General features: G+C 37.9%; 1 protein-coding gene across 2 annotated transcripts in view; it reads right to left on the minus strand.

Moving 5' to 3' along the window:
* Positions 1–4822: 4822 nt before the first annotated feature.
* Positions 4823–19647, minus strand: part of cntnap5l (contactin associated protein family member 5 like) — an 86659-nt gene continuing 71834 nt past the window's right edge. The window contains exons 12-24 of one of the 2 annotated variants that reach the window (XM_082156055.1): positions 18647–18766; positions 15811–16011; positions 14747–14903; positions 13911–14038; positions 13578–13748; positions 12913–13131; positions 11989–12225; positions 10845–11078; positions 8887–9020; positions 7809–7896; positions 6566–6778; positions 6363–6437; positions 4823–5990 (exon numbers count right to left, since the gene is read on the minus strand). In XM_082156055.1, the coding sequence (XP_082012181.1) occupies positions 5794–5990; positions 6363–6437; positions 6566–6778; positions 7809–7896; positions 8887–9020; positions 10845–11078; positions 11989–12225; positions 12913–13131; positions 13578–13748; positions 13911–14038; positions 14747–14903; positions 15811–16011; positions 18647–18766 (2174 nt within the window). In that variant the 3' untranslated portion in view covers positions 4823–5793. Of the gene's footprint in view, positions 5991–6362; positions 6438–6565; positions 6779–7808; positions 7897–8886; positions 9021–10844; positions 11079–11988; positions 12226–12912; positions 13132–13577; positions 13749–13910; positions 14039–14746; positions 14904–15810; positions 16012–18646; positions 18767–19647 lie in introns of those variants that run through there. The other variant, XR_014202007.1, reaches the window with a different exon arrangement.

Raw genomic sequence — 19647 nt, forward strand, 5'->3', positions numbered from 1 at the left:
GTTCGGCTTAAGCTGAAATCGGAACATTCCTCACAAATGTTACATGGCACAAACAACCGCAAACTCCACCAACATCAGAATTCATTTGACCTCCCTGATGGTGCATTGCTCTCAGGCAGCAGTCTGATACTGTAGATCATGAATATTTACACCCTAAACTCTGAGCTCTAACAAATGTGTATGATAAATATGCTTCCCTCCGCAGCAGAGGCCAGTGAAAACACATCGAGGATGGGTTCATCTATGTACGCCTGCGGGGCCGATCAGCGGGAATGCCTGATGGGAAAAGATGTTGCCCGTATCCAGCCATTACAGAGATGTGCTGAGCACAGAGCGCCTGTAGCTTGTCAGCAACACCGTAAAAAATAAAAAATCCCAAGCTCCAGTAATTCAACTGAACAGGCAAAGGCAATTTTGCAGTAAATTTACACAATTATCCTGCTTGAGTAATCAATGACTCTCATAGCTGGTGAAAAAAAAAAAATGGCTGCCAGATGTAAATGTGTGTGTGAGAACAGGTGTGACTGTACCCCTCTGTGCTACAGTGGAGCTCATTTCCCATACCCTGCCAAGTTTGCAAATTGAAGCGTGTAGAGGCTCAGGTAATATTGCTGCAATTTGAGATTCAATAGCAGCCGTGAGAATACCAAACAGTGTCATGTGTACCATGGGAAAGTGAATCATTGGCTTCCATTCAATTAATAGAGTAACACAACAAATGATTAGTCCAACACAAGATTATATATATATATATATATATACACACACATACATACAAGGTTTGTTAGAATACTCCAAACAGTGTGGAGGTAAGGGAACAACTTAAAGGATTAGTTCACCCCAAAATGAAAATTTCCTAATAATTTACTCACCCCAATGCCATCCAAGATATCCATGTCTTTCTTTCCTCAGTGGGAGAGAAATTATATTTTTTGAGGAAAACATTACTGGATTTTTCTTCTAACAATGGACTTCATTGGTTACCATCGTTTTTAAGTCCAAATCAATGCAGTTTCAAAACTCTTTGAAGTGTTTAAATGGGCTGTACGCGATCACAGCTGAAGAAGAGGTTGTTATCTAGCGAAACGATAGGTCATTTTCAATTTTTTTTAAAAATTATTTATAGACTTTTTACCTTCAATAGTTCGGATTGAGCTGATCAACAAACGGACAGGGAACTACGTCATCACGTCGAAAGGTCACGCCGGCGCCGGCGGAAGTACCGCCCCACTGTTTACAATGCAACCGTACGTAGGAGGATAGTTCAAATAGTATTGTTTGCTATTACATATATAGTAATAGTATTCAGTGAATATGAATAGTATATGAATAACATTCTGATGAATATGAATAGTAGTTCAAATAGTATTGCCGGCGCCGGCATGACCTTTCAACATGATGACGTAGTTCCCTGTCCGTTTGTTGATCAGCTCAATCCGAACTATTGAAGGTAAAAAGTCTATAAATTATTTTTTTTTAAATTGAAAATGACCTATCGTTTCGCTAGATAACAAGCTCTTCTACAGCTGTGATCGCGTACAGCTCGTTTAAACACTTCAAAGAGTTTTGAAACTGCATTGATTTGGACTTAAAAACGATGGTAACCAATGAAGTCCATTGTTAGAAGAAAAATCCAGAAATGTTTCCCTTAAAAAAACATAATTTCTCTCCCACTGAGGAAAGAAAGACATGGATATCTTAGATGGCATTGGGGTGAGTAAATTAGTAGGACATTTTCATTTTGGGGTGAACTAATCCTTTAAAGAGGGGTCATAGGCTACATAATATGATAATACATAATACATAATACATAATACATAATACGAAGCGTTTTAGGAAGGCGTGGCTGAGCCGTAACTTTTATAAAGAATATCTCTGAATAACTAAAGAATAACTCTGCAGATCTTATACTTGCGCTAACAGCTACATAATATTATTATGTAGCTGTTAGCGCAAGTATAAGATCTGCAGAGTTATTCTTTAGTTATTCAGAGATATTCTTTATAAAAGTTACGGCTCAGCCACGCCTTCCTAAAACGCTTCGTTTAAAGACGCCCCCACAAATCTACGTCAGTATGTGGGGTCAGAGTTTCATAACACCGCCCAAATGTACACGCGAAGAAAGAAGGTGGAACTTTTATTCTCACTGTATTTATTATTTCGTTGCGAAAGCCAAATTACTTTGTTTGGGCTTCCAAAAGACGACACAATTAGAAAACAGTGCTTAAGCTTTATTTACAACATTGTTCCAGAACAGTCCAACTAAAAATGTATATAATTTTACTTTATATATATTACAGATATTTGATACTGGCTTTATCCAATTTCTGGAATTTGCACATTCTTCACAACTTATGAGTGATGTGGTCCTTCAATATCATTAAACCTTCACTTGGACCACCTTTCCAAGCAAATGCAGATGAAGCTGCCAACTCCACCAATTAATCTTGTTTAAAACTTGTTCAAGTATGCTTGAAGTTCCTGTGCTTCACAGCCGCTGGCCCAAAAGTCCATTGCTCCAGCTGACTTTAAAAATGCTGCCAGTTCCAAGAAAAATTAATTACAAGATTTATGCCAGGTTTTTTCCCATGAGATCCCGTAGCATGATAACAGATGACACAGTGGGTTAGAGTTCCCTCATATCTCATCCCAAAGTAAATGGCAAACAAGGTTAATTGGCTTCTCTGGCCTCCCCAGAGGCTGATCGACGGTATCAAAAATATTTTACTTTTGTTAAGTGTGGAGGGTGATGGGTTTAATCAAGGCATTAAGTGAAAGAGATTTAGTCTCCGCTCCTAGCGTTTGACTGTCCACTGTGCATCCAATTAAACTATGATTGTATTTTATAGTAATTGGTTGGTTCACACATATTCAATCAACAGACTGGGACTTAAATTGCGCTGCATAAAGCTTCATCCACCTTACTTACAATGACAAAAGTACTTTTGACACAATGCATCCGTGAATGCATGAAAAATGAATATGAAACACAATTGAAATGCTTTATTGGTTAACTCTAGTAGAAATTCATTTAGGTTTAGATACTCCGTCTATCTTTCAGCTTATCTTCAAGCCAAATACTCATGCAGTGAAGAGAGAGAGCAATTTATTTCTCTTTATCTCGCTTTCACTATTTTTTTCCACATCCTTTATTCTTGCTTTAAGGGTTGAGGTGCAAGACGTTGATTAAAAATGCATCTGAAAACCCACTTTCAGGTTAACGCTGCTGCATTTTTCCACGTTCTGCGTTTTCAGGTTCAGATTTTTCTCAAGATATCCACTCGTATTTGGGGCGAATTGAATTTGGGCTCATCGATGATTCAATTTTCACAGGTTTTCTTCTGCATGCACTGTTTTCCTTTTATCCAACTCAGAGAAAATAGCAGAAAAACGTAGTCATGTGAAACATCAGCCTGTGTAGAATTACTATCTCTTGTGCACCTTTTCTGCAATCCGTAGCCTTTCCTTTTATTGTAATAAACTTTTCTACATTTCTACAATAAAATCACATCAAGTTACAGGACCAAAAATGTTAAACAATCAAACTCATCTTATATTTAAAGGAGCCAAACTTTACCTTAATAACATCCCTGTACGCTCTTGACCTGCTCAATTCATTTCATGAAGTGCATTGTGGGATGCTTTTCTGGCAGTCCTGCCCTGCGTCTGAATAAACCTACTTCCATTCTATATAATAGGCAAAAAACAGTATGTGAGCAGAATAGTATGTGCGTTCACTCCATGTCATAATCACAGTAAGTGCGCATCTAAAGGACACTATCCCATGAGGCCACGGGAAAAGGATTTGTGAATAGCAGTGAAGCGACGCAACTGACGGCATAGGTCACATGACAGTGACAACATGGCGGATGTAGTATGTCTGAATTTCAGTCAAGAAGTACGTTTTAAACCACATGTATACCTACTATGCAGTATACGATTTCGGACGCAGTGCAGTTCCCAAATATGCTGGGCTTCGGCTGCTTTTTCTTCACTGACCAAATTTTATCCATTAAAAATTGTTCTGTAAAGAAGTTAGTAAATGTACAATTTATATTTGTCAATAAACTAATTCCAAACACTTACGCACACAGTTAGCCTGCGAATTAATAGGTTTTTAAGATCACGAGGAATCCAAAACCAGTAAAGTGTGTCCACACTTTTGACTGGTAGTCTAAATTCAGTCAAGTATTTCTGTGAACTTGTGAAGGTGTGATCATGTGACAGTCAGGTGCATCCTGCCATCAGGGGTGTTGTTTTGCTCACTACAGCCTACCTGTTACAGCAGATAGCCAAGAGAAGTTGTTTCATTATCACTGTATCCTAAGAGTTCTCAGTCGATTCTCTCTCTCTTTTTCTTTTTCCATCTTGGCTTATATTACTAGCAGTTCATATGACACAGGAAATAGAAGGTCAAACGGACTGTATTGTAGAATACAAAACCCAGCGCAATGTGCCGTTGTATATGGCACATTTCGCCAGGTTATATTACACGAATACAGAAAATTAGCATACTATGCACAGTAGACATAGCAGAAAATAGTATGGCAGTACTCTAGGGCTCAACAATATAGGTAGCCATTATGAGAGTTTCTGGACAGTTGACAGAAGTGTCACTTGCCATATTTGTCAGTGGCAAATTTTGAAGTTTATAATTGTATGTGCTGGATCCTGTAGGTATCTGAACTACTGGTCAGTTTTTGCAAGCAGAAACAATCCTTACTGTTGAGTCATGGAGTGCACTATCCCATACATTGCCATATACGCATTCATTTTTGCATAAATATACCAAAACCAGTTCAATAGGTCATCTGCACTCATAAGCTCTTAGAAAGCTCCATTTATTAAATATAATTATGAAACATATGTACACCATTCATTTACAATAGTCATATAGAAAAAAAAAAAAAAAAAAACAGCCATAGAATTAACTCTCAATAAAAAGCAAGTGTTTTGTTGTAGTTGTTTTTCTAGTCAGGAGATATAATGCACTTCCATAAGGATGAGATTTCATTCCAGGAGCTCAGTTGTGAGACCGGCTCAATTACCGTGGGAAAGAGAATTAAACTGCCTGAATCTGCCCGGCCCATGGGAATCGGGATACACACAAATGACTCATATTCCATCTCTCAGCCGCTTTTTCTTATAGTCTTTTGGTTGTTAATCCCAGCCTATAGTGGTTCCTTGTACCAGTCAATAGTTTCAACATCAAATGCGAGGTTGTCTGATGCGGATGTCTTTAATCTTTTTTTATTTTTTTTTGGACACGTTCAGCGATGATCGATCCTTTAAAAACAATGTCTAGGAAGGTCCACCGCCTTGCCACAAAACCATTCTCTCAGAACACTCTCCTCTGGGGTTTCAGTCCATTAGCTTAAGCCCAGTCTATATATGCGGGCTCTGAGACAGACAGGTTTGAGCAGGCACACTGGATAAAGACAATTCCGAGTGATGCTTCAGGCCTCCTGCTGTGCCGTTTGCGTGTGTGTGTGCTGTGCATGTAAAACCTATTATTATGCCTGTAAAATAACAATATACAGCTCGGTCATTATTCAGGAGGCTCGCACACACCACTTCAACATAAGCTTTACTCTCTTCATAGAAAATAAGCAAACAAAGAAAAAATGTCTGTTGTCTCTCTTGTGTTCCCAGCCTAAAAAAGTGGCTGTCGAGTCATTGCTGGCCTCTGATTGGCTGCTCAGCCTGCAGTGTAGATAATACAGTGTGGACGGGATGTTTGCATGTTCACTGAGACAGGCTACTCAATTAAAGGTCAAGCACGACAACGAGAGGTCAGATGTAATATTCTTTGCTGTCGTGGTTGGGTTTGTGCAGGCCCAATGCAGCCCGGTACGGTGGATGCTCCATGCTGGGGCAATGCGTCTTTCCGGTGATTCCGGAGGGCGCTGGAGTCCGTCGATGTCGGTATAGGAAGCGGATGATGACGGCCAACGCACAGAGGGTGATGAACACCACTGCAGCCACTACTCCTGTTTATTAGATGAATGAAGATGTGGAAATTAGCGTTGCATGTGCTTCCTTTTAAATGGATGCATGAAAACATGCTAAATATTAAACAATTATACTGATTCACTTCCTAAAATGTGGTTTGAATGAAATGGTGTGGGTTTGGATCTCACGAATCTATCTTGAGAATAAATGGAAGATGTATTAATATTTCCATCATTCTACAATGCAGTGCTGCAGTGGTACAAATGAGAAACAGCATGAAATAAAACTTCTGATTTAACACTAGAGATGTATGAGGCTGTACAGTTTCATTTCTGAGGATGGTCTATTGTCAGATCTGGGTATTATTCTGAAAAGCTTTTCCAAAAGCACAATATCATGGGGATCTATACCTCCGATAAGTGCCAAGTCATTTTGATCTGCCTTTTTCAATGGGTCTTTGCCTCTGTTTGATTTTGCTGAGTCATCTGTAAGCAGAGAAAGAGAGCAAGAGGAAGACAAAGGACTGGCTTTTTGTGATTCTTTTCAGCAGGCTGAAAAATACTGTCATCATTGAGTCTCTTTGCAGTGTGGAAACATTTAAAGATTCATTTACCTGACCGTGTGTGTGTATTGCTCAAAGTGTTCGAGCTGGAAATCGTCCCGCAACTTGATGCTTCCAGGCGGCCGATAACAGTAACTAATGGGCTTTGGCTGTTTTGCAGGGCTGCCTTCAGCGGGGTAGCCTGATTAAACTGCACGGAGGACAAGCAGCCAATAAACCCTCTCAATCCAGCCTGGACCAGTTCCTTATCAGTGATGTCACTATCTGAAACAGGAAAAAGAATTGAGCAACTGAACTTAAATTGTGATGTTAAAACACATTCTCCCATCCTAGTTTAATATGCAGAGACAACTACACTACAGTTCAAAAGTTTGGGTTGGTAAGATGTTTTTGAAATAAGTCTCTTACGCTCGCCAAGGAAATATTTCAAAATTATTACAATTTAAAGTAATATTTAACAATGTCATTTATTCTTATGATGGCAAAGTTGAATTTTCAGTCTTCAGTGTCACATGACCCTTCAGAAATCATTCTGATATGCTAGTTTGGTGCTCAAGACGCCTTTCAGAGTTGAAAACTGCTTAATATTTTTGTGGAAACCATGATACATATTTTTCAGGATTCTTTGATCCTGATATTCTTTGATTTGGGGTGGAATTATCTGTTTGTCTGACTAATGGGAGACAAAGAGAGACTTTTTTTTTTTTTAGCAATTCCATCTGGTGACATCAGTGGCATACAAATTATGCATTTCACCTTTAACTGAATTCAAATGATAAACTGTTAATGAAACCACTCATCAGCCTTCATTTTAAAAGTAGCAGACTGCAGAACCACACAAGTAACCTCTGCTTAATTAACTTTTTTTCCTTAAAAAAAAAAAGATTCATTAGTAGTGTCTAAAAAGCCATTCTAAAACAGAATAAATTAGCACATTCAGTGCTCGTTCCTTTTCCATTTTGCATCTGTAGTAACTAATGAGATTAAAAAGGGTTTGTTGTAGTTATGTGAGTGTCCTAATCATTCTCTAGCTTTTTTATCAGGTAAAAATAAACTGTCTCCTTGGCAACACTGAGAAATTCCATTTGGCTTTCACTTGGCAACTCACCTGTGACGCCGCTGTCAAAAGTGTGACACCATACATCTGCCTCCCAACCCAGTCAACCACCCACCCTTTCCTAACCTGCCTGGTTTCAGACACCCGACGCCACATCAGTGAAATAGAAATGTGTGAAATGGCACACAAGGAACATGAAGAAATAGAGTCCTCTTCAAAAGCCTGCTAGGAACTCACCTTGGATTCTCCCCAGAATCACTGACCTCACCGGGCTGAGAGCAGAGCCAGGAGACAGGCTGTACTGCTGGGTTACTGTGCTGTCAATCTGGAAGGGCACAGATATTATGGCAGATATCTTGTAAAATATTTATACCAACACTAAGTTTAAATCAGTCATGGTAAGCACAGGAAAATACATCTCAGTTCATTGTGACATGCTTTTAGAAATATCATGCTAGCCCTTTATTTTACAGTCCTGTTCCCCATGTACATACTATGTACTTATTATAGCAATTTAAATAACTGGTTAATAACTAGGTACTATATTACTTTATATTACCCAGCACTTTCTTTGTAAGTACACTGCAAGTGCACATACTATAAAATAAAATAAAATTTAGTATGTTACAAGGCTTTTGAGACAAGCATAAAAGTAATCCATTCTCATTCCTGTAAAAAAGTACCCTGGTGAAAAAACTTCTCAAAATGTATTTAAAATACATTTATTTCATTTGAAGTATACTGCAAATCCATTCATATATTAACTGACATATCGATTGAGACTTACTGATATAAATATTATAATTAAACTTTATTTGGAGTACTTCTTTATTGCACAATGCACATTTCTTAATATTAAGCCTAAAATGTGTTTAATATCACTATTAGTAAGGATAGTATGATCTCTGTGTAATATCAGTCTTTAAATGCACCATTTTTAAAGTGTACCAAAAGTATACTTGCAATATTTCCACTTCAGCACAATCAAATATACTTAAGTATATCTTTAGTTGGACCTCAGCACTATTTCTGAATAACTAAAGTTTACTAAGTACAAAATGAGTTATTCCAATTTAGCAGGCTTTAAGTATACCAATTTAGTACACTAAAAGTACAATTGCAGGGTATTTATATTAAGTACATAAATATGTAAATATACTTGTAGTACACTTAGCATAAAATAAATGTATTTCAAATACATTTGAGTGTATTTATTTTTCACTAGGGTAAAGTATAGGAGGTCAAGAAAAACATCTTTGGAAATCAGACATTGGCCATTGCCTTAACACCTGCTGCTATGGAGACAAAGACTCACCTGAACAAGGAGTTCCTGTCCCTTTCGATTGATTTTGACCCAGTGGAACCGTCCATCTGATAGACTGGCTGACTTTGGGCTGAACGTTTCTGTTCTTTTTTCTTTGTTCAACAAGTATCGTATTTGCAGGCTGCCTGGGAAATCAGAGTAAAAGCTATTGACTTAAAGTCATACGATATTTGTTTGATACAATGAATGCAGTGTTGTAGCATGACAAGAAGAAATAATGCTTTAAATTTCAACATGTTCAAGTCCACAATGTAAAGTGTTTTTGTATCACCATAAAGGAGTATGTGATAATAAGCATCTTTTACATGGCTTACCAAAGAAATAAATGGACTAGAAATATTGATTTGATTTGAAGTCATTCTATTATGTGATAAGAAAATATGGTGTGTGTATATGACAAACATTACACTAGCAGTTAAGAAGGAAATTGTTTTCTTAGGACAATGTCAGTTATACTGTTCAGTGATCATGATATAAAAATATTTGAACAGATCGCAGCAATTGACTATTCAGAATCAAGTATAGCAGAAAGCCATGTCATTTATTATATATACACACACATACAAAAAAAAAAAAAAAAAAAAAAATCATACTTTTATTCCGTAAGGGTAAATTAAATTAATCAAAAACATTAATTTTAGAATGTAACAAAAGATTTAAATTTCAAATAATTTCTGTTCTTTTGAACTTTCTATTCTATCATTTCTATCATGGGTTCCAAAAAATATATATATTAAGCAGCACAGCTGTTTTCAACATTGATAATAATACACAAGCTTTCTGAAGGATCATGTGACATTGAAGACTGGAGTTATGGCTACTGAAAATTTGGCCATTAGTCAAAAACATTTAAAAAAAATCTTATCAACCCCAAACTTTTGAACAGTATAGTCAACAGTACATGAGATGAAGCCTCCAGTAATATCTGTGGCCTAATAAAAGCGTTTTTCTTTTAGAGCAAGATAAACAATTGACTGAGTGCACCTTTAAGGAAATAAAACACACTACTCTTTAGTCATAATTAGGTTATTTCACTGCAATTAACAATTTGAGAATTATGAATGCTTGAACATGTTTAACAGTAATTTGGGATAACAGGACCAAGCAAGTCTGCAATCACCTCTGCACTTGAAAAGTTCTCATGTGAATCATCATTTCTCTTGTAGGTGGAACAAGACTAACTCCATCCACTAGTTCTCCCTTCTCTGTCATTAAGTATTCTTTCTAGCTTTAATTCATTGATATCCATGATCAGTCTTTCCTTAAGCATATTTTCCTTCCGTTCTGCATTTCCTGTGCCTCGCCTCAGTGCTTCTTACTTTTATCACCTTTCTCCCTTTTTTTCTCCCTTTATGTCAAACATTGATGTCATTGCAGATGTGCAGATGTGCATTGCCATCTGCTGTGCAAGACATGTTAGCCAGTCATGTGTTCTCGATGAGATGGTGACAAATTATTTACTGTTAAATGGAAAAAAAACAGAACTGTGAAAGAGTACTGTAAATAGTAATGAGACAATGGTCGCAAGATCCTTCAATTTAGATGCCATGTGTCTTCTTTTGAGTGAGAAAAAAGAGGAAAATTTATGATGTATAACTTTTTCTACTCTGTAAAAATGTAACCTGCATAGATAAAAATTCATTATTGAATCTCAAAGGAAGACAGATATTGCATATTTATACTACTCACAGGAATATTTTTTTTTCATCATTTACTCATCCTCATGTCCCTCCAAACCCGAATATTTTTTACACAAAAACTAATACTATTTTCTGGCTGCTCTTTTCTAGTCAATGAAATCAGATAATGACTATGGTGGAAAAAGACTAAATGCATAAAATTATTAATATTTATTGCCCTTTTTTGAGCTTGATACAGGTTTGGAACAATATGAAAATGAGCAAATGATGACCGTTCCCCAAGTTTTAGAGTAATGTATGACTTGGTACCGTTTGATGATAGCATAACAGCCATATAATGCTGGTCAAGAGTGTGAGCTGTCAGGATCAAGGCAGGCACATGACTCGTCAAGAATCCAAACGACACTTTCTCTTGAGATTTGGTAACTTCTGCATTATGGAAGCCAGCCGGTGATTTTCTGACTTCCTCATTCAATATTCCGGAAAATGGCTCCTGGAGAGTGTACAGGACTGAAGATCCACTTTCAAAGGAAGCTGCTAGAGCTGTGATGGACACAGAGAGACAAAGAAGTCCCTGGTGAACTTCACTGAGAACATCAGCATCATCATCATCTCTATGCAAATTCAGATTGTGCGCAAAGGCAATGAACTCTACGTCTCATCTGTCATTATTAGAGATATAAAAACAACAACATTAGCATTGTTTCCTCCCCAACCACAGCTGAGACTGTGGCGGAGAGGTGTCCTACTGATTCTTTCTGTCTCTTCTCATTTTCTGGTCATCTATTCTAGTTAGCAGTAAACAGCAGTGGCTTGAGCGGACCCGTTGTGACATCGCATTGTGAAGAAACAAAGCCATTACATCACTAATCTGACTGACAGGCTGCTGGATGGGTATGAGGCAGAGCAATGGCTGCTATAATTAAATTCAATTTGTCAGTTAAAGCTTTTCTGCCAAACCCTGTCAGCCCAGCCTCAAGGAATTCAAGGTGAATACGCCATCAAGGGCATGTTGTCATCCACCAGCAGCCAACCCTCCTGATCTAATAGAAAACAAAAAATTTTCTGAAATAGTTGAAATTTCCATAGAATATATAGTGGGTTGACTTTCATACCTGTTGTACACATTTTTGGTACAAATGTCTCCCACAGTGCGAGACTCATGCCATATCCAACAGCTCACAGCAAGTTGTGGCTTAAACGGATATTAAATCATTTCCTATAGAGTCCTGATTTAATTTCTCTCTGTAGGCTTTGATCTAATTGTGTGATTTTACAGTGTAAATCCAATAAAAACACTTCCTCCGTCAAAAATGCCAACATTACGGCATTTGAGAACTACAAGCATCTGAGGTGTGCTTGTGGTCCAGAGTGCCTATTTCATTCAGCTCTTTTTGATTGGTGCAATAAGACCTATGAAAGAGAGCTGGCCTGGAGGCCATCGTAACCTCACCTGTTCTGCAGTGTGGCCCATCGAAGGCTATCTGTGTGCAGTCGCAGGTGTACCTGCTCCTCTCTTCCACACATCTCCCTCCATTATGGCAGACGCTGTCACTTGTGCAGTGACCCGGGCAGCCTGAATTCACCCCAGGGGTGGTCTTAGCACGCTCATAAAGGTCAAGGGTAACCCCATTAACGGTGAGGGCACGTAAGCAGCCCAAAAAGCCCCTCTGCCTAGAAGCCGTTCCTCCTATTGGGGAGATTAAAATTATTAATTGTCCTAGGCAATTTATAAAGCCAAGCACTTTGAAGTTAATAATAGTGTCATTCTCATGAAATGATGCCGTTTGGGTGCTACAGTATGTGTGTCCCAATCACTTACTACTGACACAATTAACTGAATTCTTATTATTTGATAGTCTTAGCCATTTAGTGTGTACACAGCAAAGGAAAAATGAAAATGAAAAATTTGATTAAAATTAAATAAATGTATCTGAATCTCACCATTACACTTTAATACAAAACATTTTACAAAAATGTTGTTTTTACTGACATGAAAATCTCATGCCTTCATATAGATTTTTCTAAAATGCTTTATTTGTCTTTGTAGATTCTGTCAAACTCGTTTTGTGACAGCATATTTGAGGGAGTGACAACATAACATCTGAACAGAGGCAAATTACTAAACAAATATCGTTCATGGCATAAAACAAGAATTCTGACTGTAAATAAAATGGTGTAGCGAAATTATATTTTTTGCACTGATCTTCAACCCAGTGACATTTAACCATGCCATACCATGGTTTCTGACTTGAAATACGATTACAGATTCCTTCTGTAAAACGAGCTCAATTTTCTCTGTTCCCACGGGTATTCTTAGCTAAAGTACACTCAATATTATTATAACATTACTAGTGACATTTGCATGTTTGCGCACCCACAAATAGTTGACTGCTGAGCTGAAGCCGATAGGGTCTTTCAGACGGTGCTTCGGTTAGCTCCAGCGGCAGCGAGTCAACCTGCAGAGAAGCTTCTTTCACATTTCGCTCAGCACGAATATAATGCCATTGACGATCATTTAAGACTACAGGTGATCGAACGGTAAGAATTACTGGTCCATCCCCAAGGTCAAAGGTGAAGTTCACTGTAGAAGGAGCTGAGAATGACAAAAACAGTGGTATGTTTATCTCACACTTTGCGGTTTAAACAAAAGTATGACTGATTCCACTGAAAGTTCAGTGAATGTACTTCTTTTAAAGAAGTGCTCAGAGGCTCTTTCAAGAAACTTGCTGAAGCCTCTATTTTCAGGTCAGACGCACCCGATACTAGTGCATTTCCCTTCAAGCATAAAATGAACTGTTATGCCACTGTTTTTGTCTTGCTTTCAAGTTAAAATATCAAATATATAAATAAATATACTTAATTCAGCATATATTTTCTAGAAACAAGAGTTATTTTCTCTCCAGGAAATTTTGCAATTTCTCTTCTGCAATTTTGCTTCAAGTAAATGTATATTTATAATTTAGATGTTTTCTTGGAAAACAAGAATAAGAAAAATAATGTTTTTTTTTTTTTACAAGTAACATTTGATCAAGCACTCACAAATAAGTTCCAGCCTTATGAAGTCTCTGACACCCAGATTCTCCAAGAAGACTCCTGAGAGAGCACTAGTTTTGAAAAAGAGTGAAATATCGACGCTCAGTTCGGCTTGCAGGGTGGGGAAGTGCAGATAGGAGGATTCTTGGTAAAAAGATGCAGTGTTCCAGAAAAATCCTGTAGCAAAAAGACAGGTGAGAAAACACAGCGTGTTGAAAAGCAAATTGTGCTCTGAATTTGATAAAAAAAAGGGTCCATCTCTTTTGCATTTTGAAATATGAAAATATATTCAGTTTTACCCCCCATTCCCCTTTTAAATTTGGTAAACAAAACACCCACGGTTGCCATAGCAACGCAGCGGTCCAATATGAAGCTCAGCCTGTGAGTTTGTCCGGTTTGTGTCTCCGATGGCGATCTCACTAAGGGGTAAATGGTCTTTATAAGACAGCACACCAGTATCATTTGCCCTGCAGGAGGAGAAAGAGAGAATGTGGAAGAGGAGAAGTAATGAGCGAAAGGCCAGTATAAAGACTTTTTAATCTCTCTCTGAGGTAGACAATTGCCCTCCGAGGAGTGTGTATGCTTCACTTGTTGCTTAAAAAACGGTAATACTTGCCCTATGGCGAGAATTAAGCTTTTTGCTTGTCTCACTCACTTTAACAGAAAAGCTAATGAAGGGTTTTAAAGTGTGAATCCAATACAGCATTTTAATTGACTAAAACTCTTCAATCTGTCTCAGATTTCTTTCTTTCATTCCATGAAAAACAACAATCATATTATCTTAAAAATAGGAACAACTGCTCAAGTCCATTGGGCAATTTTTTTAGCCGAAGGTTAAAGGTTTGTCATATTGCATAAATTATATTTGACTGAAATGCTTTTAAATATTTTATATTCTACAAATGATAAAACTGGCATGTTTTGTAAGAGAGAAGCGTTTGAGCTCCTTTTTGAAAACAAACTGTGTTTATGATTACTACTCTACAGTGATTTTCAAGTTGAAATTGTGTATAATGTATAACAGTGACTATAAAATATTTTAGGAATGGGATTAGCATATGTTGAGTTTTGATATGTGGGCTAGGGTCAATGGGCTAGTTTTGATTGGCCATTGGGATTTCTATTTTTTTAACGCAGACCTGGCAAATCTGATTCACTGTGGAATAAAAATGTACCAGATGTCTTGGTCTGCATCACAGTTGCAGAAGTAATTCATGTCCCTGCAGTTGCCATCCAAGCTACAAGAACACTGCTGGACCCCAGGCAGAAATCCTCCCCAATATGTTCGTTTCACTCCGTCTCTATCCAGCCACCACGACAGAGGCGTTCCATCTGAAAATGGACAAAATGCCCCAAGGATAAAAATATTTGTTTATATTTCTATATTCTATATATACCATATTAAATAATTTTGCTAATAATGACAGCACTGTTTGGAGTCTAATGTAATTAGTCATGCATGATGACATCTGGTATCCTGCTCCTGCTGGTCAGTAATGGGCTCTTTGGCTCCTGTCAGTCAAGTAGCCGTTATAGTAGCACTACAATGTGCGTGACCAGACATCTGCTATCACAGCGGTGCAGAGATCTGGCCAAGAGCTTAGCCAACGACAAATGGCAATCAGATATGCAAGATGTCTAGTGCTGGAGGTTCACATTTGAACAATGTTTGATCAAAGGTTGATCTTTGCTCAAAGGCTTTATTGGATCTCATTCCCATTTTACAAATCAAAATGAATCCAAAGAGTGAGCCAAATGTTTGAGGATAAGTTAACTCCAACCCAGTAAAAAGCATATCAACCCCACAGAGTCTAAAGTATTAAAGCAATGTGCAGAAAAAAAATCATATGGAATAATTTAGCGTAAAAAGCTTATAATCTTTTTTTAAGGCTTTATGCATGCCTTTGCAATTCAAATGCTCTCATCACGTCCCACAACCATCCCTGCATGACAAAAATTACAGTATAACCACTTTTTAAGTGAACATCATCATTCACCGCACATCGTCGTCATGTCACACTTGAGCCCCTTTAATATCGGTGGTAATAACCTGCTGTTGTGAATCATTTAGCTGTGAGGTATGTTTTTGTTCCTTTGCAGCATATTAGCCAAATTTAGAGGATTAGAATTCCTGAGGTAACATAAATCACACACTTCATAAAAAGACAACATTTCAGCGGTACAGCACACAAAACAATGAGATAAACTCAGTGCGCCAGAGTAAGAAAGCAGAACCAACCCCAGGTGTCAAAAAGCCGAGACTTCCTGCAGCGATATATCACTTCCTGTTGGCAATGTTCTGAGGAGGTCACGAGCGAACGGAGATGGTATGGTGAGATGGTGTAGTTGAAGATGAGAACGAAAGGGCTGCGTGGAGTGGATCCTCGAATGTCAATGGGCCTCGTGTAATCGTGCCCCACCACAGTCCAAACTTTATCTTCTGTGCAAGAAACACACACACACAAAGAAACAGCACACTTGAAAAACTAGTAAAGACTGAAATCCCCATTGACTCCGAACGTGTATCAACCCTCTCAAGCCTGCACTCAATCGACAGTATGTGCTTGTGAATGAAAATGAGAGATTAACGGAGTGATGGAGTCGTATGCAAATACCTGATGAATATTAAGCAGAGAACAGAAGGTCACTCTTTCAGGAGGGAGTGAAATGATGAAAGTGTGGTAGTCTACACTAGCACCTTTCCCTATGCACATTGAAATTGCTACGTGTGATGTCTAAAGGTGCCGGTTTGTGGTGTCTTGCAGAATTAGTATGGCTAATAGCTCCTGTAATTGGGGTCAGTTTCAAACGATTTTCTTGCCAGTGCTTGTTGGCGTCGCTTGAGAGAAAAGGTCTATTTGTATTGGGTCTACAGATCTTTAAATGCATTCACCGTGACAAAGCTAACTTTGCAATCTGAATAAAGCTCAGTGAAAGCTGACTTGGTAAAGTAAAGCCAGCTTAGCTGTGCCAATGTGCAGCAGGTGGTCACAGCCTATGACAGCTTCCCGGTGCTTACTTTTCTCAGCTCGGCTTGCAGCGCCAATAACATCAGAGCCAAAACCTGCTGCCTATGAAACTAAGAAAAATTAAGCTATCAGTCTCAGCTAGTATGTGCTGCCAGTCTCTGCAGGCAGAAACGCATCCTGATTTTTTTCTTTCTTTACCTGCACTCCTCCCTGCTGCTGACATAATGGGGCTTGAATTTCCCTGCGTGATGATATAATGTATTACAGTCTTATCTCAGAGACAAATCAGCCCAGCATCTGATGCAGCAGAGAGTAATGTCAGAGGCCAAAAACCAAGGTCGGTGAAATTGGTGATGAAACCTGACAGGAGACGTGAGAAAACACATTGTTCCTGAGGCAGATGATACATCTGCTTGCCCCCACATGTCTTGGAGAGGTAGTAAACCAGTTTTTTCCCCCCATTTTGCTATATATTGTATCCTGTAAAAATCCTACAGTAAAAACCTGTCAATTGGTTACCTTACCATATAGAGTACATGGGCTTAGTCAAGTCAAGTGAGCTTTATTGTCATTCTCTTTTATATGTGGAGACATACAGTGTAACGAAATGTTGCAACATATTTAAACATAAATATAAACATGTAAACAGTAGAAGAATAACATATAAACCTACATAGCTAACCTACTGAAATAAGTAATCTAACTATAAATATATTATATATAATCAAACTATTCATATACAAATACTAACTGCACATATAATTAACCTAACTATACATATACTTTACTTAAAGACTATACATATACCCTGAACATCATATTAACATCATATAATATGTAATTTTACAGTAAAATATAGCCAAATTTATGTTTTTTTTTATTTACAAAAATGTAATTGGTAAATTACTGTAACCTGTAAATCCCCCTTTAACATCACATATGCTTATATTTTATTTAAATAGTTTTGATTCCTCTCATTTTTGTTTTATGTTACATTACAGTGTAATGTTACTACAAAAACAGCACATACAGGGCCAGATCTACTAAACAGGGCAAATAAGCATGACGCTGCATTCCCATAAAAGAGAAGATGGGACCAGAAAGTTCTGCGGGTGATCTACTGACAATGCACAAATTAAAGAACAAATGCAGCCATGTCTAGCCAAAATGAGTTAAGACATGCCCTTTTGGTATTAAATAATGGTGCAAATACAAGAAAATTGACTACCGCAAATCATAGTAAAATCACGTTGCCTGATTTATTTAAATACTTTCCTCCAATAAATGTTATGCCTGAAAGGGAAACTCCTACAAATGCATATCCAATAAGGTCAGCTACAAAAATAACTGTGCTGTGCCCACAGCTTTTCATTGCCAATTTTTCACTGTGTGTCTTTAGTAAATCCTGACAATAGTTTTTCAATGCCAAAAGAGGGTTTGCACTGGCACAAGCTGTTAGTAAATCTGGCCCATAGGGTCAAATTCATTCACTTTTGCAGCCCTTCTGCACTCTGTATTTCAATGCAAAAAACTGAATTTCTCACAGCTATCACGCGCAGTTTGTAGCAGGAGTAATTGCTCAAATGATGAAGAAATTATGGAAAGATTATAATCCGTCATACATCACTGGAAATAAACAACTCTAGCAATAGGCACAAATTACTCTTAGTGATTTCTCCCACAGTCTAGAGAAAACACAAAAACATCTAAACCACAGCAACATCACACCATCTAGATGTCTTGGAAACACTAATCAACTGCTTCGTTGGATCCGCTCTAGCTGAATCAGGGATGTTTGTGTGGTGCTTGAGCAAAAAATCTGCCTCACCGGAGGCTCCATGGGAGAAGGTTGGCCAACCCTAATCCAACCTGCTGAACTAGACAGCCGCATGAGATGCTGAACTCACTTAATGAGATGTGTGATTTCTCCAGGCAGTCCCCCCCACACATGCTGAGGTCACACCTGTCCTTGCACTGAATCAGGTTTGTAAATGAGAAGTGCTGAGGTTTGAGCTTCATCATTGAATAATGTTAAACATGATGAACATCAGTGTATAATACGTCTAGAAATGTGCAAAGTTGGGTATGTATAATTAGATCAGTCACCTGCCATGGTGCAGTTAACTTGAGTGTGCTCTAGAGGTCCACTCCCATCAAGGTCAATTGTAAACACACTCGACTGGCTTCCTGTTTTCCTGAAGGCCTCACAGGATCGCTCATATATTGCTGAAAATGATGAATCATAGAAATCATGGAAATAAATCTGCTGCTGTTGTGTTTATGTTGTGTTTGATTACAGAATGCTTGCATTTTGGAACATCAGCATGCTTGGCACAGGTATACTGAGCCTGTGGGAGGTAAAAAAACAACAACACTAAAGTGAGATAAAGAACATTGGTTTTTTGCCTTAAAGTTTAAGGTGTAATCATAAGAAAAAACATTTGTCAACTTTTGTTAATCAGCAGCATCATTCAAACAGAACACTCTGCCTGGCCAAAAACAGCCGATACCTGTTAAATCAGTCACAAATAAAAACAGTGTGTCACGAGCTAACAAGTCTTCTTTCATTTATATTAAATTAACTTCCCTAACCATGACATTGTAAACAGTTAATTTAGCAAACAGAGGTAATTACAGTTTTCTGGGGTCCTGTTTGTCACGACAGAGAAGTCCTCTGTGCGGCAGAGAGAACTAATTTGTTGCACGTGTTGTTTTGCTGACGGTAAATCGCACAGCAGGACTTGTAAAAAGGAAATATCACATTTCTTTGTCTTTTAATGCAATAAGTCTAACAGATGGTATTGTCATGCCTCTCTCTCCTCCAGAGAACATGTACAGTCATGAGCGTATGATGAAACCATGCATGTGGCGGCAGATTAGAACATATTGATCCAACAAATTTGATTACAGCAAGGAAGCGTAAAAATACATCTGGTGAAAATAATTACAGCTTACTCAAAATACTATAATAGACACAGATGCCAAAATTAAATGGATAAATTGGTGAGTGCATAGTTTCAAATCACTGTTACACTTGCAGGTGTCAAGTGATGCATTATGCATGCAATAATTAATTTTAATGATTTAAAGATAAAGGGTAAGCAGCA

The sequence above is a fragment of the Leuciscus leuciscus genome (genome assembly GCF_965113295.1).
Source record: "Leuciscus leuciscus genome assembly, chromosome: 23".
NCBI classification, from domain to species: domain Eukaryota; kingdom Metazoa; phylum Chordata; class Actinopteri; order Cypriniformes; family Leuciscidae; genus Leuciscus; species Leuciscus leuciscus.